Source organism: Rhyacophila brunnea, unplaced genomic scaffold (assembly GCF_057557595.1).
Source record: "Rhyacophila brunnea isolate RB1 unplaced genomic scaffold, BYU_Rbru_1.0 scaffold_13, whole genome shotgun sequence".
Taxonomy (NCBI): domain Eukaryota; kingdom Metazoa; phylum Arthropoda; class Insecta; order Trichoptera; family Rhyacophilidae; genus Rhyacophila; species Rhyacophila brunnea.
Genome location: NW_028232785.1, coordinates 4030022 through 4055304, shown reverse-complemented (window position 1 = coordinate 4055304; position 25283 = coordinate 4030022). Strand labels below are relative to the sequence as shown.

Here is a 25283-nt window from a genome sequence, read left to right as displayed (position 1 = left end):
ACAACAAAAAATAATAGTACATAGCATGATAAATGAATAATATTACATAGCATGATAAATGAATAACATTACATAGCATGATAAATGAATAATATTCCAGACATGGTATATAATATTACATATTACATTATCACAAAATCATGACAAATATAAATTTATCAAATACAATGAAATAATTGTGAATTACATTAGGATTTTACATATTTCAATTAATTTAAAAAACCGATTATTGTTCTCTGATCAACAGCATTTAAAGAACATGATGTTATGGGATATGGGATTGGGGACATGGTTTATGGGATATTGATTAATATTCAAAATTAATTGTTTATGTTATTTATTATGGTTAATTTCGTGTTAATATTTTATATAATAATGAATGTTCGTTTATTTATTTAATATTGCTGGGGTATTACATAATATTTAATTATTTTTGAGATTTAAACAATAGGAAAACCCACTTTAAATTTGTACTACCGTACCAACCTACCTACTTATTTTAGGAATAAATCATGGAATATATCAAAAAAATGAATTAGAAAAATGTCACTTTAAGAGTATTGCATTTATTATTTAATTATATTTGAGGTCTAAACAATAAAAAAACATATTCTAAATGTTGTATCATGATAGTTAATTTGCGTACCTACTTATTTTAGAAAGATATCCTGTAATAGTGTAGGTAATATTATACAAAACATAAATTATAAAAAATGTTATTTTTTAAAAGGGTAGGTATTACATAATATAATAATTTAATTATTTTGGATTTAAAAAAACCTACCTACTTATAATTTTTTATCGTACTTTGGAGGTATTAATTAGTTAATGTTCATTTGGGAAAAAATCGCAAAATTAATGGCAATATTCAGCAAATTCATATTTTTATTTCATCTGGCAGCACTGCTGGCGTCCACAGAAAAAATCGAAAGTTTTTGACGTACATAGGTAAATATTAACGGCTAATTTTATATACAAAAAACTAGTTTGTTCTAAAACAAAATCAAAAGCGAAATAAGCAAACTATATACTTTTGTGTCCAGTACATACATATTATTATGTATTAATTATAATATTATTTAAACAATGTTTAACAAAAAGAGGTCCATCGAACAAGGAAGGATGTGTTGATTTTAAACGTAAGTTGGCTACAATATTGCATTAAAATGAAGTATTCATACATCTGCACTATATTTTAACATAATAATTAATATATACACTATATAACAAGCCAAACAAAAATTACACTCGACATACATACAATAATACATCAAGCTTCCTCTCAAACATGAATGTCAATCAATGAATCGTAGAAAAGTCTATTAATATAATAAACCCTGCTGCGTGGGGTCTCATTTCTCTGAGAAGCAAAACCGTAATTTAGTATTATTTTATATTTCAGCTGAAGCAGTGCTTCGTCCACACCCAGAGAAGAATACAGAAATATTTTTCCAGTGGGTACCTACGACTCAGCGGTGGCCATAAAAAAGAATTAGATGCGACTTTTATATGTACCTATGCATCGTCGGATATGTGATTTTCATTTTGAGTCCTGTTCGTAAAAAAATGTGAGTAATATTTTTAAATAATGTACCTACATAACGCAGTAGTTGGGACTTGCATGGCGGATACGCATAGCCAGTTGAAAGAAAGTGGCGAATCTGCCTGAAATAATACTAATTACACGGCGACGCAGGGCATTTTTGACGTTTACCATTTTCACAACCTGTTAAATGGCACCATACATTGACAACATCGCGTCTCGCTTACGCTCGAAGAATGAGATTAGCGGGACAGTCAGCACTTTTAGGTGTAAACGGTTATTATTGCGATATTTTAGTTTACACACTATCTTCGACCATGTCCAATCCTAATAGGATCATATGGGCCTCCACAGGATGGAGGTTTGTATTAACAGAAGTTGTTTTTACGAGAAATGGATATCAGCCACTTGCTCAACCTATTAGGTCCATACTCCAACTCATAGGTACACAAATTGAAAAAAAATATGTGTACTTGTCATACTCAGGATTCGAACCTGGGACCCACAACACTATAGGCTGACGCTTAAGCCGCGCGGCCAACGTGGATGTACTATTGGTGCCGGTAAATCCATGCACATGGAGCTATAATGTTATATACTCGTGTGATCCATTCTGTATACACAAGTTATAATGAATCTGTGGACACAAACTTTATTTCAATTCTCCTCGATTTGTTAGGTATGGTAAACTGTTCTTCAACGATTACTAACGATGGTGGATATTGCACGATTTCAGCTGAACGTGCAGAATCGCCAGGAACCCTAACGATGCAGCAAGAGCTTCAGTTGGAGACGTCTAGCACTTCAGCTGTTCAGAAAGAGAAGCGTGAGTAATTTTTAAGTTTTTAGTTGCCTTGAAGTACATAATCACTAGTGCTGATTGACACAAATCGATCCTATCCACACAACTAAAAAATATCAATACTTACCTACATCAATTGGTAGGTTCACAAGGTCCTAAATTGACTGGAACTGCAACTGCAAGAATAAGAATTAAATTATAATGTATACACATTACATTTGGTGTTCTCAAAAACATCATAGCTCTTGTTTTAAATTAATTAAATGGGTAACAATTTTTTATGTGACTTAAGGCTTTACAGCCATTTTATACTGATCTGATTATAAGTAATGGGCCGTTACCATGACTAACTATACAAAACTGAAAAATAAAACATATACTGCAATAATTATAAGTAAATAATACATTGTTTTATGATGTTTCAGATAAAACATATGGCTGCATCTTAGCGCGTCTTGGTGTCCCTTGTGTTGATCAACTCACCCCCAAGGCAGAATACTTTCTCTGATATTTTAAAGCAAATACGTTTGTGTTGGGTTATAAAATAACCTCTGAAGATTGGATAAATAAATATACATAATAATATATCAATCGCTAAACCCGCTCTAGATGTTTACGTAGTGATTGACAGACTAATCTTGTAATTAAATGATAATTTAATTTATAATTTAATTTAGAACAATATAGCCATTTTTCTATGCCGATAAACCCGTGACGATAACATGCAATTAATAATACTTAAGTACATACCAAATTAATTATAGAATTTCCAACCGGCTGTATAATTTTTATAATATGTCTGTATCATCATTGTTAAACTGTTGAAATTTGAATTATGACGACTAAATCCTAATTGAATTATGATTTTTAAAAGCTATTGATCAGAGAACAATAATCAGTTTTTTGGAGTAATTGAAATAATGTAAAATCTTAACGTAATTCACCAATTTCATTGTATAATATATTCGTCGATGAAACTAGAAAAAAGTGACTCCATTTTAATCGAAAATTGACTTTCAATGCCATCTATTGGCCGTTGTTAATATTTACCCATCTTGCAAATGATGTAATTCTATAAAAAATCTAACATTGTTAAACCATGGATGATTAAACTCCATAACCATTTATGTTTGTATATATTTCTATAATAACCATGATGTTTTTGTCTCCTGCAAAACTTGTGTACGCTCTCAATTTTAACTTGACTCTAAATACAGTTGTACCTAGATGTTTTTAAAAATAAGTTGATAATTAAGAATTTTTGGGTTTATATACATTTTGTGGAAACATTTTATTTACAAACATTGTACAGCAAAGAACTAATATTTATCTAAAAAGATATGTAACCAATTTACAGTAATTGATTTTGAATTGTCTTTTTCTTAATTTATGCTAATGCAGGCGCAGGCGAGCGAAAAGTCTGAGGACAATGAATCATCCGATTTGTCTATGCTTCGCTTCTGACTAACAGACGAGTAAAATGGTCGAGCTTTTACAGTTGAGATAGTTAAAACAAATCGTAATGTCGATAATAATCGATAATCGTAAAGAATTCTGTTATTTATATGTGGATTTGCATAAAATAATATAGCAGTGAGAATAACACAAGTTTTACGTTTCCTTTTAAGAATTTCATACATCCAAATTTTTAATAAAATTGATTAATTTCTCATTTTCTGTTATCTAAATTAACAAATTAATCAATAAAAATGTTTAAAATAATTACAGCTTTTTTCAGTTCGAATCATTGCATATTAATGTCAAAATATCGAATTTACGTAGTGAGTGACAAACGAATCTTGTAATTAAATGATGATTTAATTTATAATTTCTATTTAAAATAATACAGCTAATTTTTTAAGCCAATAAACCCTTAAATGCAATATAAATTAAACATGGCATTTTCAATAATCGGTTTTTTTCAGTTATTGAGGTTTTAATCAAACAAACTAATGAAAAATAGTAATTTATCTCTGCTAATACAAAATCATTAATTCTGAGAATTTAAAATATAATCTTTTCATGACGATAACATGCAATTAATAATACTTAAGTACATACCAAATTAATTGTATAATTTCCAACCAGCTGTATAATTATTATATGTCTGTATAATCATTATTCAACTGTTGAAATTGGGATTCTGACGACTAAATCCTAATTGAATTATGATCATTAAATGCTGTTGATCAGAGAACAATAATCAGTTTTTTGAATTAATTGAAATATGTGAAATCCTAATGTAATTCACAATTTCATTGTATTTGATAAATTTATATTTGTCACGATTTTGTGATAATGTAATATGTGATATTATATACCATGTCTGGAATACGAGTATTATTAACTTATCATGCTATGTAATATTATTTTTTGTTGTACATTTATATTTCTGCAATAAAAATAATACTTATATCAATTTTTTGACTTTTTATTACCATATTACAATGCAACAGATTATTTAAAAAAAAGCCCGCCAGCTACACCAAGTTGTTAGAGAGAGACAGAATATTACTTTAGAGAGAGACAACTTTAAACCAGTTGGTATCCCTGAGTGGCGGATCTATAAAAGTATATTAGTCTATGGACTAATATAACTGTGACCTAGCCACGAGACCTTCGATACAAGATTTTAGCTTAAAATAAGTAGGTACGCAAAATGAATATAAAACGTGAACTAGATGAATTTGATGATGTTTCAAAAGGGCAACAACGCTTTGATGCTACCAAATTGAAACCAAACAGTACAGTTTCCAACATTTATATAAAGCAAGAGAATGTCGACGGTGACAGGCGGACATTTGAGGTTAATTTTCCAAAATAAATTACTATATTATTATTGTACGTATTTGTTTAGTTTTAGCGATTAATTGTCATATATATATTATGTATGCTCAAGTGATCGCTTTTCCAGTAATTGTTATGCATTTATTCATGATCTTTGTTAGAGTAGTATATATCGCGTCATTTTACGAATGTAACCAGAACAGTTTGTTGATAAATTACAGTGTGTTGGCTGAAATATGTCTTAAATCTATTTGACATCGCTCTCAGTGTTGCCATATTTTGAAAGTGGAACTATAGTACGGAGCCTCCAAAATTATAGTATTTGGGGATAAAATATAGTACGCGTTGTCATCTGTTGAAAATGTACAGGTTTTTGTTTCTCAGAAAAAAAATAACGGAGAATTTAGTAAAATGTGTACAAATATTTCGCCGCGGGCCGCAGGTTCCCAATTTTTCATGGTCGGCTCGTAAATATTTCACCGCGGGCCGCAGGTTCCCATATTTTCAAAGACGGCTCGGTTGCAACATGAAGCAAATGCGAAATTATAGTACTTTTTACATATTTTTTCCGATTTTCAAAATTATAGTATTTTGGGCGTACTATACCTGTTTTATACTATACCGAAATTACAGTACGGTTGGCAACACTGATCGCTCTATTGACAATTTACCGTGACTTTTATAATTATATCACACCTCACTTTTGCTGGTGGTTGAATATATTTCACTGCATGTGAATTCTGTTAAAGCCAAGAACAACAAATGATATAGGTAAATCAACACTTCCCAATTGATTCAATTGGAATAGTAAACAAATCACATTATCATTAAATAATTGATCTTTGTCACATATAAAAGTAGGTGTCCCGAATAAAACCTTGTAAACATACCTAACTGAAATTGACACCACGAGTTAATTTCAAGGACGAATTTGTTAAATATACAAAACGGGAAATCAAATTATAAAAATGCCAATCTGCATACTCTTATTTGGATTTGAAAGTCACTGAACAGGTACCTACCTACCTACACATCATTTTATTAATTATTTCAAAAACTATTGTTACCTACGCATATATTTTATTTTCGTTATAAAAAGTCATGACTATAAAATTAGTGATCTATGGACTTGTGTAAATGTATTTCTTCTACCAAACGTTCTCCGTGAGTTTGTCGAAGACTGTCTGCTGCTATCGTCACATGGATACATTATTTGGGTGGTTTATGTAAGGTGCTTGGCGAATCGCGAATTTGTCTGAGGTGTTTTACATGAACGTTACTGCCTAATTCTTGTCAAATTTGGGATCACAAAGATTATAAAATATACTTTTTTATCGTAAATATGTCACTATATAGTGTTAACATTAATTTGACTAATAGTTTTGTAAATGCGTTTAAGAATTAATAAATGTAAAAAATCTTAACACCACTGTACATGGATGTACTGAAATATGACTATATTCTAAAACATTAGAGCGAGAGGTTTAAAAGGATACTATTTTATGCAACACAAATACTTTGTGCAGTCATCAAATGTTTAAAATAAATATAAAGGATAATAAGGCTTCCTAATTATATAAAACGTTTAAGGAATGTCCAGGGTTTTGCTTTGAAAATACGATAAAAGCTCCATTTTGACCTAAGCTGAGCATGTGGGCCCTTAAGTATATATTTGTTTGACAAACTATTTTGTTAAAAAAAAATATTTTAAGTAGGTACAAAAGTTTTTTTTTTCATTTCAAAATAAAACATTCGCGTGTCACAAGGTCGTCATCATTGCTTTATGCTGTTTATAATGCTCTAGTAGTAATAAATCTACAGGCTGCCTGACCTGGATAAACTTCTGCCAAGGTCAACAAATGAACCTACATGACTAATAATTTACTTGGATTTGGGTCATGTATACCGTTGTCTATGAATATCTCATGCATACACACAAATACTATGAAAAAACGGTAAAAGCTGTCGTCTTCCGCATGAATTTGTTTTGACTGACTTAGACAATTAACCACAGGGAAAATCTTGATACATTGATTTTACGTAACGTATTTTTGTTTATATTTCTTTATGCTTGAAAGTAACTTCCGGAACACACGGAAACCAGTGAATTTAGTCAAACAATAATAATTGAAGCATGTTTTCAACGTGCGGTTTGATTGGTACCACACTCTGGAGTCTAGACTCTAGAGGCATACTCGGCAACGAGCTTACTGCTGCTTGCTGTCCGTCTGTTTTAAATAGATGGCGGTGACTGCGTGCATGGTAAAAGCCTTCACTTTTCAGCTTGGTCTTACCAATAAAGACGGAAAGATGAGCTCTACATGCATTACCGATTTCCTTTATATGAAAACATGCTTTTTTCAGAAACCATCAACACACTTGCATGTTATTAAATCGGAGACGAATTTACATGGAATTGATTTAAACAACGAGTATGTAGCAGAAACAATACGACAAATCAAACACGAGGACCCGCAACCTGACTGCTTTTATATGGACCGTGGACCATTAAATCAGGTAGTCAGTCTTCAATGAACCTTTACAATGCACTATTAGTGCAGTTAATAATGTATTATCATTTAATTCTACTTAATGGATTGAAATTTACATTCTATCAAGTACCTATCTTCGGTCGATAGTATTAATAGTATTATCATTTGATTGTCACTAAATATAACTTTATCAAGAAAAGATGTTTAGGTACATTAATATATACTAAGTACATATGTCATGTTAAGTATATAGCTTTTAATGAGTAATTTTTACTTGATTAGATCTAATTCGTTTAATCTAACAGTAAACCCAGTCTGTTGCCGAAAAATATACTCAATTGTATATTTTCGTTATCTGAAAATCCCTAGTGATGTGTAAATAAGATGACTCTGAAATTAAAAAATACTTATGTAAGTAATATGCGTTTATAGTTACAAGATGTTTAATTAATAAAAACACTGATGAAAGATACATAAACGTAGTATAAACCTAGTAGAAAAAACATTTTATGTATAAGACGTCCGCCGAGACTTGTAACTTGTACTTGCGTCAAATTTGGGCCAATGTGCTTTACCAATAAGGGCACGTGCACCCTAACTATTTACATTAAAATTAAGTAAAAGTTTCTAGATGAATTGTTTATCAAGTTTCGCCAATTTTGCTTATAATTATTAAAGAATGAGTGTACATAGTTTTCAAATTATATATGTTCAATATAAATAATGTTACAGTGTTGTGAATTTGTTGATTAACAGAAGTGGTTTTTGACACTAATATAACTTATCCTTTTTGTGTGTAAATTATTCCCTTCACTGCGTGTCAATATTTATTAATGAATGTCTAAAAGATTGGAGATTTAATTAGAATTTAAAAAATTCTCACGTGTGTTTTTTTGTCATATTTTAAATACAATACATATTACCTATTGTTCTTTCAGACGATTCCTACAACCTCTACATTGACTGATGACGCGAGTCTCAGATTCTCGAAGAGATTCTCAGATGTAACAGGGCAAAATGACAAAATACAGATTGACAAACAAGACATTAAGAAAGAACTCGGGGTATATTATAAGACAATTGCCAATGAAGACGCCGTCAGTCGCACTGTTAAACGTCTTCATATGATGCAATCTAACGCGTCAAGTCCCGATTTATTAGTACCTGTTATAAAATTAGAGAAAAAATCGTTTAACAACGAAAATTTTGTGTGCGGTGTTTGTTTTAATATTTTTGTATCGTTATATTTATTGGAGATTCACAAAGTAGTTCATTATAAAACCATTAAGAAAAAGATTAATTTAAATCCATATTCAAGTAAATGTAATGACATCATCAATCGACCTGCTTCCATCAAACCACATCAAGGGAATCATTCTGGTAAAAAGTTATTTAAATGTAACCAATGTGATTACTCATGTACACGATCTGGTGGCTTGAGCCTTCACAAAATGACACATTCTGGTGAAAAGCCATGTAAATGTGACCAATGTGATTACTCTTGTATACAATCTGGTGCTATGAAAAAACACAAAATGACTCATTCTGGTGAAAAGCCATATAAATGTGACCAATGTAATTACTGTAGTAAAACATCTGTAAGCATGAAAAATCACAAAATGACTCATTCTGGTGAAAAGCCATTAAAATGTGACCAATGTGATTTCTCGTGTATAACATCCAGCAACATGAAAATACACAAAATGACTCATTCTGGTGAAAAGCCATTTAAATGTGACCAATGTGATTACTCTTATATAACATCTGGTGGTATGAAAAAACACAAAATGACTCATTCTGGTGAAAAGCCATTTATATGTGACCAATGTAATTATTGTAGTAAAACATCTGAAAAAATGAAAAATCACAAAATGACTCATTCTGGTGAAAAGCCATGTAAATGTGACCAATGTGATTACTCTTGTATACAATCTGGTGCTATGAAAAAACACAAAATGACTCATTCTGGTGAAAAGCCATATAAATGTGACCAATGTAATTACTGTAGTAAAACATCTGAAAGCATGAAAAATCACAAAATGACTCATTCTGGTGAAAAGCCATTAAAATGTGACCAATGTGATTTCTCGTGTTTAACATCCAGCAGCATGAAAATACACAAAATGACTCATTCTGGTGAAAAGCCATTTAAATGTGACCAATGTGATTACTCTTATATAACATCTGGTGGTATGAAAAAACACAAAATGACTCATTCTGGTGAAAAGCCATTTATATGTGACCAATGTAATTATTGTAGTAAAACATCTGAAAAAATGAAAAATCACAAAATGACTCATTCTGGTGAAAAGCCATTTAAATGTGACCAATGTGATTTCTCGTGTATAACATCCAGCTACATGAAAACACACAAAATAACTCATTCTGGTGAAAAGCCATTTAAATGTTACCAATGTGATTACTCTTGTATACAATCTGGTACTATGAAAAATCACAAAATGACTCATTCTGGTGAAAAGCCATTTAAATGTGACCAATGTGATTTCTCGTGTATAACATCCAGCAACATGAAAACACACAAAATTACTTATTCTGGTGAAAAGCCATTTAAATGTCACCAATGTGATTACTCTTGTATAACATCTCGTGCTATGAAAAAACACAAAATGACTCATTCTGGTGAAAGCCATTTAAATGTGGCCAGTGTAAGTACTCGTGTATAATATAGAGCAACATGAAAACACACAAAATGACTCATTGTGGTGAAAAGCCATTTAAATGTGGTCAATGCGTTTTCTCGTGTATAACATCCAGCAACATAAAAAAATCACTGATACATTCGGGCTGAAAAGCCATTTAAATGTGGGCAGTGTAAGTGCTCGTCTATAACATCCACCGACATGACAACACACAAAATGACTCATTCTGGTGAAAAGCCATTTAAATATGGTCAATGCGATTTCTCGTGTACAACATCTAGCGGAATAAAAATACACAAAATGATAAATTCAAGTAGAAAGCCATTTAAATGTGGTCAGTGTAAGTACTCGTGTATAACATCCAGCAACATGAAAACACAAATTGATTGTGTGTGTGGTCGATGCGATTTCTCGTGTATATCTAGCGGAATGAAAAAACACACAATGATGCATTCTGGTAAAGCCATTTAAATGTGGTCTATGCGATTAGTCGTGTATAGTGTCTAGCGGGATAAGTTGACACAACCTGATACATTCTGGTGAGAAGCCATTTAAATTTGGTCAATGTGTGTACATGTGTATAACATCAAGTGCAATGAAAAATCACAAAATGATACATTCCGGTGAAAAGCTATTCAAATGTGATCAGTGCGATTACTCGTGTATAGTGTCTAGCGCGATGAATACACACAAATTGATACTTTCTGTTAAAAAAACCATTAAAATGTGAGCAATATAAGTACTCATGTATACGATCTAGTTCGTTAAAAGTCCACAAAATGGCACAATCTGCTATAAAGCCATTTAAATGTGAACACTGTAATTACTCTTGTATTACAACTGGTTCGATGAAAAAACACAAAATAACTCATTCTTGTAAAAAATCATTTAAATGTGACCAATGCAATTACGCAACCATAGCATCCAATAACTTGAAAACACACAATGATTTCATCACAATGATTTATTGTGGTGAAAAAGCATTTAGTGTGTCCAATGTAATTACTCATGTATACAATCTAGAGCGATGAAAAAACGCAAAATGGCATACTGTGTTGAAATCTATTAAAATGTGATCTAATTTTACTACACAACATGTAACAATCTATAACATACTATGAAATTACACAAAATGACGCACAGTGGGGAAACCCCATTAAAGTGTGTACAAAGTGATAACTCTTGTATAAATCATACTAATATAAACAAATAATTCATTCTTGTGAAAAGCCATTTAATTGTGGCCGATGTGATAACACGTTGACAGTCTGGTCATGTGACACAAAAAGAATCATTCTTGTGACATATTTTTATCATATACATTGTAGTGTCAATATTAAAATTTATTTTTATAAACTACTAAGCCTTTGGTGTACAATAATTTCAGTTTTAAATATTCAATACGTGCCTACGTGAAAACAATATAATGATTTTATTTAAAATCTGTTTAGTTTTAAGAGCTATTTCGATAGAAAAACACTCGGCATCTCACCTGAAACTGAAAAATTCATTTCAAATGAAGGTTTGAAAAATATTACTATCTCTCACCGAATGATATCGTTTGTCCTCTGGGTTTCGAGATATTTGGACCCTGGGGACCGTCCTATTGCAAAATGGCGGCTGCAATTGCTTGAAACAGGTTACATTTGAGTACCTGAGTATGTTTCTACTAAAAAATAGTTTCTTGTATTTGCAAATTTTTATAGGATGCAACACGCGCTCTGGAAACTATAATTATAACTTACTAATATTCTTTGTTGCGACGGAAATGAATTAATTTTCTCTCGTTTCTGTTTGCTTCGAAGTTCGAACGTGTTCGACTAACGGTGCTGCCGCGCAGAAGGTACGATCGAGAAGTAGTCACAATGTAATCTTAAATTATCGAATAAAAGTGTTGTACTATTAAATAGAATCTTGCGTCATGTCTACGTACGTCACAGGTATTTTGTTAACTTCAAAAGAAAGTAGTTTTAATAAATAGTTTTTCTAAAATTTCTTATGTCTTTTATTTGCTAGTCATATTTATTTGCGTAGTGATATAATTTTATATTTCTAATAAAAACAATTATTGTTAATGGAAAACAAGTGGAAAACTTCAGCGCCTATAATGCATATATTTTTTTTTAGATTTACTTTAGCATCGTTTTATTAAAATACAACACCATGTCTTTAGGACGCCACGCTGTCTGCAAGACCTAGCGCGAAAACTGGCTTTGCTAGTTTATTAATTGTTAATACAGTAATTAAAATTAAATTAATTAATTGCGTGGCTTAAGTGTTGGACTATCATGCCGTAGGTCTCAGGTTCAAATCCTGGGTCTGGCAAGTACACATATTGTTTTTTAATTTGTGTGTGAGTCAGGGTATCGACCTAATAGGTTGAGCAAGTGGCTGACATCCATTTCTCATAACAAACAACATCTGTTAATACAAACCTCTACTCTGTGTAGGCCACTAATATGATCCTATTAGGATCACTCATTTTCAGAAAAAAAAAATTAATGTTACGTAAATATAAAATTACGACTTAATTCATCATTATCAGCCTGAATCTAGCCACAGCTGTATGAAGGCCTCTCTAAGCTGATTCCACCTATCTTGGTCCTGTGTGTTGTGTTACCTTGTACGTCCGCAAAACTTTATCATTTCATCGATTCAGCGGCCTCTCGGTCTACCTTGCGGACGTTTTGGTTATCACTGGATGACTAAATTTGTCCAACTATTCTTCTTTTTCGATTATTAACCTGCGTTTATTTCAAGCTTTTGTGAGCTATTTATTCAATTAGGTAAATGGTTATGAAATACTATATTTTGCTATCATTGTTCTTGTTTTTGTCACCTACGGTGGCTGAGCGGCTTAAGCGTCGGCCTATGTTGTCGTGAGTACTGTAACATAAATTGAACTGAAAGTTCTTCAATTGTTATTATAAATACTTACCTACATACAAGACTGGTACTCATATGCAATAACTGTACTTAAATGAGGATTAATGACTTCGAATCCTGGGTCTAGCAAGTACACATATTGTTTGTCAATTTGTGTTTGGACTATGGACTTAATAGGTTGAGCAAGTAGCTAAAATCCATTTCTCGTAAAAACAAAATCTCTTAATACGACCTCTATTCTGTGGAGGCCTATAGTATTATTCTGTGGAGGCCCAAGTAGTAGTATTTTTTAAATTATGTACTTATATTATAATTGTGACATATTTTTTTGAAATTCTACTTTTTAGACATAAATGGCTCCCCTCAGATAGATTAATATTTAGAAGAAAAAAAAATATTAAGGATCATAATTAAGAATAAAAGGTTATTTATCTTAACCACTAAATGTTCTAGTTTTGAAAATTTCATATAAAATGACACATTTTGGTGTAAAGCCAATTTAATTAATCCCTTATAACATTACTCACATGAATTAACAAAAAATGACTCATTCTACTGAAAAGCTTTTCAAATGAGATCATTGAGATTACTCTAGTACATTAATAATATTTTTTTTTCTTCGTAATTATTTTTTCTAACAATTATCGAGCTAAATTTAATTATTAAATTAAATTAATTAAAAGCCAATGTAACAGATTTTTTTCTCTTCAGAAATACGTAATTAATTATTTTCTCACATAATTAACGAGTCAGATTTATGACTCTACAGAGAAAATAGATAGATGTGCCAATGTAACAAAGACTGACGGCAGGCAGCTTATTTGTATTATTACACTCTATTAAGTATTACCTACCTCTCTTATGAAAGCACGGAAGCGAATGTACGAGCTGCTCTTTAAAAAAAATTGTTTCGTTATTGGTATGAATATAATTATATAAATGAATCAGTCGTTTCATTCATATAAATATCAATGAAATGCATGCGACACGTAATCACCCAGATCACGGCAGATTATATTTTAAAATATGGCTTCTTATAACCAAACTCAACAATAGTTTTAGTTGTGTAACTAGGGACAAATATGTATCGGTGGATAAACAAATAATTGTGTTTTACAAAAGATAGGTACCATGCCAAAAAGTATATTATGTCGATGAAACCACGTAAGTGGAGTGCCTGTAATCAGCGGTGTCACAGGGTTTGCATATCAAAATTCGATCCGAAGATTGTTCGGTGAACTTGACTTAAGTGCTCTTGGCAATGTAGTTGTAAGCCTGTGTCGGGTTTTTGAGCAGCATTTACACTATAGGGTGTATTTCGATAACCACCTACCTACCTAATATATCCCTATTCGACTTCTTTTCAATTTGGCTAATAGGATTCAGACCCTCGGGACTGTTCGCCGAACTGAATCCCACGTTGCAAACTCTCTGATGAAGCTTTTCTAAAAAAGGAGAATACAAGCATTTGGTATAAATGATTTATCACCAGTGTTAAATGTTTTTGGGTGATCATAGGTTCTCGAGAAAAATAAATAAGGGATAATATAAAAAAAGAACACAAGGCGGGAAAATACAATCAACATTTCCAAGGAACTCCAAAGTCAACAGGCATAATAAGTTTTAATGGTACCTAAGGAAAACTCCTATTATTGAAACCCACACACTTAGAAACAGACATAAAAAGAATATACAAAGACAAGATTTGCAATTTCGTAGCATTTTTGTATGTAGACAATTATTCATATATTTATTTACGCTTATGAGAAATAAATGCATTACAGTAACAGGCTCTTCTAATGTGCAAATTAATGACTTCTGATCATATACAGTAAACTTTCAATTTATTTAAATTTATTTTTTAACATATTGTGGATATGACAAATTATAATTTTAAGATGTTCACAACATGACATGAAACATAATTATGGAGAAGAAAGAAACTAAAGTAATAAAAGCGATAAAAATTAAAATATAAAAAGAGAACATAGTATAAACATACAAAAGGAGTATAAATACAATAATTATAAAATAGTAAGGAATACTTTTGGAAAAACGAAAAACCGACGCATTTTGTTATTTTTTTGTTACCAGATCGTTAATTGAAGAATGCCACTAAAATAATACAATATCTTTACATGACAAAGTGTAGTTTTGTGTTTTTTCGTGTCAGTAGATCGATTATATGCGTCTGTGTATTTATCACAGATAGTATATTTCAAAGAATTACTCATTTTATGAAATTGGATACATATATATTATACAGATATACAGTTTTATCACATTTTAATGTTTTTCGTAGAATGGGTCCATTTACTTTAATTTCATCTACGTTAACGCTACAATGAATAGTCGAGCACGATCACACTAAAATGGACTTTAACCAGTATGGAACATTTCGTGTGATTTCAAGTCTTGGGGTCGTATGCATGAGTAACTACACTCCTTACATTTGATTGGCTTTTCACTAGGATGACTTATTTTATGTTTTTTCAAGCCATCAGATGTTTTAGTTGAAAAACTACATTCGTTACATTTGAAAGGCTTCTCTTGCAAATGAGACATTTCATGTCTTTTCATGTCGGAAGAGGTAACGCAAGAGTAATTACATTCGACACATTTAAACGGCTTTACGCCAGAATGTGTCATTTTATGTCTTTTCATAAGGGAAAATACAGTGCATGAGTAATTACATGTATTACATTTAAATGGCTTTTCACCAGAATGGGTCATTTTGTGTATTTTCAGCGAACCAGTTGTTATACAAGAGTAATTGCACTGATCACATTTAAATGGCTTTTCACCAGAATGCACCATTTTGTGTGTTTTTAACCCGCTAGGCCGTATACACGAGTAATCACACTGATCACATTTTAATGGCTTTTCACCAGAATGTTTTATTTTGTGGTATTTTAAACCACTAGATCGTGGACATGAGTAATCACATTGGTCACATTTCAATAGATTTTTACAAGAAAGACTCCTTTTATGTTGTTTCATTGAAGCAGGTCTTATCTCTAATAAATCGAGACCTGACGCGTTAGATTGCATCATATGAAGACGTTTACCAGTGCGACTGACGGCGTCTTCATTTCCGATTGTCTCATAATATACCGCGAGTTCTTTCTTAATCTCTTGTTCATCAATCTGTATTTCGTCATTTTGCCCTGGTACATCTGAGATTCTCTTCGAGAAACTGAGACTCGCGTCATTATTCAATGCTGAGGTTGTAGGAATCGTCTGAAAGAACATTAGGTAATAAGTATTGTATTTAAAATATGACAAAAAACACATAAGAATTTTTAAAATTCTAATTAAACCTCCAATCTTTTAGACATTCATTAATAAATATTGACACGCAGTGAAGGGAATTATTTACATAAAAAAGGATAGTTATATTAGTGTAAAAACCATTTCTGTTATCCATCAAATTCTTACTAAATTCACCACACTTTGTAACATTATTTATATCGGACATACATAATTTGAAAACTATTTATATATGTACACTTTAGCTTTTTTTAATAACCAAATGTAACACAACCTGATAAGCAATTCATCTAGAAACTGCTACTTAATTTGATTGAAAATAGTAAGGGTGCACGTGCCCTAATTTTTAAAGGGCATTTGCCTAAATTTTACGAGTTCAAGTCTCGGCGGACGTCCTATACAAAAAAATGTTTATTCTACTACGAAACTAGGTATATACTTTGTTTGTGTATCTAACATTAGTATTTCATTTCAGATACGTGTTATTTACACATCACTAAGGATTTCATGTAAATAAATTATAAAATTGAGTATATTTTTCTGCAACAGACAGGGTTTACTGTTAGATTAAATAAATTAGATCTAATCAAGTAAAAAATACTCATGAAAAGCTATATACTTAAAATGAAATATGAACATAATATATAAAATTGTACCTACACATGTTTTCTTGATAAAGTTATATCGAGTGACAACCAAATGATAATACCATTAAAACTATCGACCTAAGGTGCATTTCAATCCATTATAATTGAATGATAATACATTATTATCTGCACTAATAGTGCATTGTAAAGGTTCATTGAAGACTGACTACCTGATTTAATGGTCCACGGTCCAAACGAAAGCAGTCAGGTTGCGGGTCCTCGTGTTTGATTTGTCGTATTGTTTCTGCTGCATCCTCGTTGTTTAAATCAATTCTATGTAAATTCGTCTCCGATTTAATAATACGGAAGTCTGTTGAAGGTTTCTGAATAAAAAAACATTTTTTCATATAAGGCCAATCGATTATGTCGGTATTTAGAGCGTATCTTTCTGCCTGTATTGGTACGACCAAGCTGAAAAGTGAAGGCTTTTACCATGCCCGTAGTCACCGCCATCCATATTAAAACAGACGGACAGGAAGAAGCAGTAAGCTCAGCTGCCGAGTACGCCTCTAGACACACAGTGTGGTACCAATCAAACCGCACTTTGAAAACCTGCTTTAATAATTACTGTTTGTCATATTTCATGCAAATATTATCGATTAAGTTTGGTATGTTTAAATAATACTTAAATACCTTTTAAAAAAACTAACCTCTACAGCGTGGCAGCGTTCATCAGCATCCTCCTGTTTGATGCAAGTATTCAACTCTGGGTTATTTCCATGTAAAGATACATCGAACGATTGTTGCTCTTCTGCATCAGGTTCGAAGTCCACTGCTTCACGTTTTACGTCCATTTTACGCATTGAAAGCGTCAGTAGTTAGTTATCAAAGAGAATCGTCACACCAAACACGTGTACGCAAATCTGTTACATAAGTATTTGGCTGCCGTGACAATAGACAATAAACTTTACTAATATAATATAGGGACGTCAAAAATCAATCGTTACTTTTTGTCCGGTACTTCAATACTTTGGGATCGACCCTTGTCTTCCGATACGACACCGGTGTCGAAATTAAATTTATTTGTCAGTATCGGATTATTTGATAACTTATTTCCCTAGTTGAAATATTTAATACAGGCGCTCCATTGGTGAGCCGAGAACGAGGACATAAAATCGTCCGATTAGTCTATGCTCTACTATTGTCCATAATCTCAAATTTAAAAATACAGATAAAGTCATTTTCTAATTAGTAAATAATTAACAAAATATTGAAAAAAGTCGGAGGACAATAAAATTTAATAATAAATCCCCCATTGGCACGCTAGTCAGACGATTTAAAAACTTTGGAGCTTTTTTCGGGTGGAGTTGTTTTGTCTTGCTACCGTGAACAACAGTAAAGTTGATCACAGTTACAAATTATTACTAACAGGTTTTTACTAGATCTATTAAAATTATTACCTTTTGTAATCAATAACAAATATAACCTCAAATGATAATAAAATTTGATGTCTATGCTGCCATTGACATTGATATTATTATTATTATTGTCGCTTAAAAATATATTAATAATTATGTATGAAGACGTACCTACCCATATATTTAATTCAATGTAGAGTCCGGCAACAATAATTCCCTTTACACATTTTATATTTGTAAATGTATGTTAATAATTTCGGAAGATTAACGAGCGCTCTGGTTTGTAAAATTTTCCATTTCGTGTACTGTGACAAATAAAACAATGTAAAGACTAGGGCATTTTATCGTCACAAAGTCTTTTATTCTAAAATTAATATTTTAAGCATTGTAATTGCTAATCAGAATTTGAATATTCCAGGGAAATGTATTGAATGATTGGACAGTGACAAAAAGGATCGTTGCGGCCCTAGTTACAGCCCCATCCTTATACCTCACGGCCATAGACTAATATTATACTGCTCACAGAACACCGGCAAGTGTTTTATAAACTTTGATCATAATTTTTGTTTTAATTGAAGACGTAAAATGGATATAAAACGTGAACCAGCTGAACTCGAAGCTCATACAAATGGCCAGAATTCGTGTGGTGACGGTCCAGACGCGAACATTTATGTTATAAAGCAAGAAAATGCCGACGATGGCAAATGCAATTTTGAGGTTAGTTTTTAAAATATTAATATATTCTCCCTTTTAGGTAACATTTACCGATTTGTGCCTGTTTTCTGAACAGTTTGTAGACATAATCATAACAAATTCGTCGTGACGATAGGGTTGTCACTGATCATAGACAAAACCTTTTTCATATTCATTGCGATAATAATGCCGATACCTAAAGTACCTCATATCTAATGATTGCAATCGTATTAATAAATGTGAGTAAGTATTAATGTAGGTAACAATGTAAAAGAGTTTATCTGACCGAATCATAGTAACACATAAATAGCATTAATATTATCATTGAATAAAGTTGATACGAAGCCACGTGCATTTTTGAGGTTAGTTTTTGCTTATAAATTTTTAATAATTGTAGTAGGTACGTATGTAGACGTTAGTTGGTTTTTTGTAGATATGTTTCATAGCATTTCAAACCAAATACGCGAAGTCGGATGGTTGGATTTGAACGATTTGACAGGTATTTTATGAGGACGCGATTTCCGACAATTAATCACTTTTGCCAGTATCTAAAATTAATTCAATAATACATTTGTCTCTAAACACATTCACTGAAATGTCAACTTGGGATGAGTAGGTATCATGAAATTCTAATCTGCTACAGCTCGTTGTCTACGAGGACACAAATTTAATTGTCGGATACATTTATTTAAAATGTATAAAACATAAACAATGCTCCATGGCACCCATGATGGCCGAGAGACTTGTATTGTAGGTAGCCCAATAATATATCGATAAAATGACAATTACAAATTTTTTGTCATCACGAAAATCATAAATGAATATTGTTTTTAGGTGAACTCATGTCGGGATATTTTTTTTCTTAATTTGCTTCGTGTAATTCCGGTTTTGGGACCGGGGACCGACAATATTTCTTAAAAGCTATATTTTGATATCTGGCTTATATTATTAAAAAGTGTTTTCATTTTAGTTTTGACAGAGTAAGACGGCTCCTTTGGATGGCTCAGATAATGCCGAAAAAGGATCGGAAATGAAAGTTAAATCTTTTGATAGATCAACAAATCAAACAACCTCATAATCATTACGTTTACCTATTAGTTTCAGATGAATCATTTAACTCATCACGTACCGCGATAGCTCGTTACATACATTATATTCGACATTAAAAGCTCTAGCTATAGGAAGTTACTCTAGCTATTGAAATAATCCCTCAAATAAGACCTCTTTTTATTGTGTATAAGCGTAAATCCAAAACAATCCAAATACTACGCCAGTGATTGCCAACGCAACTATCGTAAGTTTTTTTCTAATGTGTCGTCAACTAGATGGTTGACGTGGGTACTGAAAATAGAAAATACTTGCAATTAAAATTCAGCAAAGATGCCAGTAAGGATTTATTTTTTCAGTTCTAAACAAAAAAAAAAAATCTACAATGTTGCCATACGAATCATTTCTGTGTGTAATGATTACTGGGTTTAGTGAACAGTTAATTGGTAATAAATATTATATTAGTATGTATTGACAAAGTGTACTTTAATACTACTTAAATATTGGAGAAAACATTTTCTGATACCAGGGAAAAATATCTCTCCATATTATAAATTTTATATCTACAATATTAATAATATTATGAATACTATTGATGGAATTTGAATTTAAATTCTAATGGATTTAAGTTATGTACTATTCCAATTGAGTCGCTTTTTGCGACCCGGGTTTTGCCTTTCGGCATCTTCAGGCACTGTGTGCACTCACCCAAACACAACCCGACCCACACTGACCACGAATACTATTAACTCATACTTATATAATAAATCAATACAATAAAGTAGGTAAAAACATTATCACCTACCTATTAAGCTTAGGATCACAATAAAAAAATACAACAAACAAAAAAATATGGATACTTGAAGTGTTTGTAAAAAACCCCTATTTTACTAATAATAATACACTCGATAGTTGTATAATAAATCGTCAAAACCTAATAATACATCATTAGACAATAAAAATACTGCACTCAAGAGGTGGAAAATCGTCCATTCTGGGAACAATGGTAACGTATTGGGAATTAATGGAGTTAATATATCTATCATATCAGTCTTTAAATTAAAATTTATCAGTTAAACTAATATTCTTATATAATACCTACTTTTTTATAATATTATTTTTAAATATTACAGATCCACAAATATACTCACCTTATATATATATATATATATATATATATATATGTGTGTATATATTTCACTTATAAATACCTATATCCACATACATACATATAAATGTTGTATATCAATACCATTGCCCATTATAATCTCGTAGGTATATAAACCATCATATTATAGGATAAAGCAATGGACTATTAGGAAAGCTAAGTTGATCATTCAAGATACGTAGGCTCGAAGGTGGGAAAGGTTATTATTAGAATTTACAATATTTATGACAATATTCATAAAAAAATAATTCAAGGAACATTCTCTTCCTTTTTTCAGACCGGAGCACACGAAATTCCTAAGATACAAGCCGCAATGCCGTACGATGCAATTATAATACACGAACATGACATTAAGCAGGAAATAGTGAATGCTTCCGATAAAGAAATATGTTTAAAATTGACAAGAGCTTCCTTTTATCACAATAATTTTGTATGCGACATTTGTTATGCATTTTTCTCTTCAAAAAAGATTCTTACCTATCACAAGTGTATGCATGACGTATCTCTGGCTAATACTGAAGTTGGTCTTCGACCACAAGCCTTCCAAGAGTTTGGTGAATGCTCGGATTCGTCAATGTTCAATAACGATTCACAGGTACGTTCCATTGTCATTGTGTTATTGCTACCTACTAACTATATTATATTAATTTTGTTAATTCAAACACTTCGGAATTGTACGAAATATAATATTTGCGCGTTTCAAAAAGGACTGTGATTGATTGATGGAATGATAATGATGGTGGATGTGGATGTTGGGGTGGGTTACATGTTATCCTTGACTTAATAGTTGGTTGATAAAGTTTTTACCTACTTTACTGTGTTAGTTTATTGTATAAGTTAGAATTAATTGTATTCATTGTCACTATGTATATACCTTTTGGTGAGTGCAGAAAATGCCTGAAAATGCCAAAAGGTGAAACCCAGGTCACAAAAAACGACTTAAATAATACAAAACTAAAATCTATTAGAAATTAGACCAGTATTGTTTGTTTTGATTGAGAATTATGACAATATCTATGTTAATATAATGTACTGCATTAATGTAAATAAGAAGAACAATCTATGAACTATAGTCCGACAACATAAAACTGAACCTTTTGATGTTCGGTTGTGTTCGACTATTGTCACCCAGTATACGAACGTCTAATAAAGAACTTAGCCATCACTCAAAACTATAGACAAAATGCCACCGCATTTTTTATAAAGTATTTTTTATCAACCTTTCATGACTCCTATATTTAAGAAATCCACGGTTTCAGATACATCCATTCAAAAATACACCTGACAAATTTGAAAACTCGTGAGTGACTGGCAAAAATATTTGGATAAATTAATTAGGTAAATATGTACCTACCTATAATTCGCAAATCTGCACGTGTAATTGCTAGTCATCAAGATCATGATGTCTAAGGACAACGGAATTAAACTAGACATCGTGAACACGAAAAAAATACTTCCATAAACTACATATATACGAACATAACCTTTTTATGTTAATTAATACATTTTGTTTCCAACCAGTGAGCTGATTTTTTTAATGGAAAGATATTTCCTTTACTAAGTTTAGGTACTTACCTATTGCTATACACCCGATCCTCTTTTTGCACGGTTTCGAAATAACACGGTTTAAAAAAAGTAGCGATTATTTTTTATTTATATTAAAAACTTAAAAGAATAAAAATACGTACTTACGTATGTACACAATTATTAAAAAATTGCGTTTCAATTGACCGCACGCCACTGGTGCATACATATGTTGTCACCAAATGCCGCCCAGATATACATGTGTACATACATGGCGCCACTTGTCAGTCACTTCGGTTTCGATAAGAGGGACGCCCCGCGTGCTTCGGCGTCAGCGTCATTAAATATTTCAACTGATGAAAGTGATTTTTCGTCAGCAAAAAACAGCAGTAAACGGACTCGTTTATTGTCAAGTAGCGACACTGAATGAATATATTTCTCATGCCTAATTTATTTTAAATCGAAAATTATGTATTTTATGTATAAATAATACTTAAATAAATTCGATTTATTTTTGAGTTCAAGAATTTCGTATTATGAGTTGATTTTAAGTAATGGAACCTATATTCCATTTTTGTATGGGCATCTTATCTTTTTTTACACGGTATTTTTTGGAACGTGTCCTCCATGCAAAAAGAGTATCGGGTGTATATACCTTATGATTCACCTCGATTTTCCGCCCTTTGAGTAACTCATTCTTATTAAATAACGGCAGACACTATGTCCACATTGCAGAGTGTAAGAGCTGAGAACCCTCAAGTGTGTCGTCGACTACATACGTATTGTCAGTCGTCCTTAAAATATTCTTGATTTTTTAACATAGGTAATATTTTGTTTTTTAGAATATTGTTTCAGACCCGACATCGTTAACATTGAAAAGAGATACTCGGCTAATTGACATCAAGACTGAGTCTATTGAAGACGTTAAATCCCCATTCAATTATGAAGATCAGCAACATGGTTGTTCTTATTCGGAGCGAGTGAATCGGGTAGGTACTTTTATTTTAAATACTGATCGTGTAAAAACTTTCAAGAGATGGAATGAACTGACAACGCTCGACTTTATAAATAATCTGTAATACCAATGAAGACAAAATCTTCGATTGCTAATTTCTTTCTTTCGACCATGTTTGATCCTAATTGGATCATAATGTACATCAGTATAAATAGTAAAACTGCTCAAGTCCAATTGTTGTATATCCCTTTGATTTACCAACTGTCTTGATTCTACAACGCGAATAAATGAATGCCGATATTTTTTAATAAAAAAAAAACGAACGGCTTGACCAATGTTGAATGTCCCAGTACGTAAATTTTTTTATTTATTATGGTTTTTAACTGTCATTGTTCTGGCCAATCTGAATCCCATGTACACTAGACGTACCTACCTCTCAGTTGATACCTTTTCCATGCAACATGCAGTACTTTCACTTTCCGCATGTTTCTTCATGCGGTAGATGCAGGCAAAATAAAGGCCCGCACATGATGTCTGTTCTCGAACAGTCTCTTACCAGATTTTCCAATACGGATATTAGGTTGCACCCTTATCAAATAACTGATTTGTTTTTTTTTTAATGTAAATATAAATTATTATTTTTTCAGGACGCCGCTAAACAATCTGAAATTAATTTGCTGGTAGTTGATTTCAAAGAGGAATATGTTGAAGACATAATAAGCCAAAGCATCCATGAGGATCCAAAACCTAGTTGCTCTTATTCGGAATGCACAGTAGTAAATCAGGTGGGTACACAATATTCTAAGAAGCTTTAACAATGCATGTAGGTAGTGATGGCATGGAAAAGTTTATGTCAGAGGATTTATTTCAACTTTGAAGTCACATATCGGGGCGAGTGAACATAAATGTAGATGGTGTGGATACTTCCACAAACGTGAAAGTTTATGTAATAATTATCAATATGTCACGTGCACTTTGTTATTATTAGGTGTCTAATGTTCTATTAATTGGCTGAACTACGGCTTCGGGGAATGTGAATACAAGATATTTTTTATCCTTTTCGCACGAGGTATATTATGGTAACTTCCGCAAACTTTAAAATGTATGTAATAATTTCACCACCTGTAAACTGTAGTCGTAATTACGTGAGACTGACAAAATTTAATGTGCGTTATTTGTATGTGGGATGTTAGTAGCCTACCTGCACCCTTCGCCACTGGCCCCCGATTACTAGTAATTTATAAAAATAGATTGGAGACTGGTGTTTTATTATAAATCCCCATAAGGTCAAGTGAAAACATGTAGCCAGATTCCGTATAAGTGTTATATTTAGGTCTTACGCATACCTTAGAAATCTGCATCAATAATATATGTATTGTTGGGAATATAAGCAATCGTCTATAATTATATATTTAGGATCCATGCGTAATTACTTCAAATAAACATACTGA

At 31.8% G+C, this 25283-nt stretch overlaps 1 protein-coding gene and 2 long non-coding RNA genes across 3 annotated transcripts; 2 read left to right on the top strand and 1 right to left on the bottom strand.

Annotated features, from left to right (window-relative positions):
• Positions 1 to 1106: 1106 nt before the first annotated feature.
• Positions 1107 to 3094, top strand: LOC147076189 (uncharacterized). The gene is made up of 4 exons (XR_015069391.1): positions 1107 to 1139; positions 1403 to 1568; positions 2280 to 2369; positions 2771 to 3094. It is a non-coding gene; the product is annotated as an uncharacterized LOC147076189 (long non-coding RNA).
• Positions 3095 to 5075: 1981 nt separating this feature from the next.
• Positions 5076 to 9567, top strand: LOC147076188 (uncharacterized). Its single transcript, XR_015069878.1, has 3 exons — positions 5076 to 5151; positions 7497 to 7649; positions 8563 to 9567. It is a non-coding gene; the product is annotated as an uncharacterized LOC147076188 (long non-coding RNA).
• Positions 9568 to 14998: 5431 nt separating this feature from the next.
• LOC147076187 (uncharacterized) lies at positions 14999 to 17986 on the bottom strand. The gene is made up of 3 exons (XM_085941662.1): positions 17738 to 17986; positions 17258 to 17410; positions 14999 to 16410 (listed from the first exon to the last, which is right to left on the bottom strand). Exons 1-3 carry the CDS (start codon positions 17888 to 17890, stop codon positions 15550 to 15552), a joined length of 1167 nt encoding a protein of 388 aa, XP_085797788.1. The 5' UTR covers positions 17891 to 17986; the 3' UTR covers positions 14999 to 15549.
• Between the last annotated feature and the right edge of the window lie 7297 nt (positions 17987 to 25283).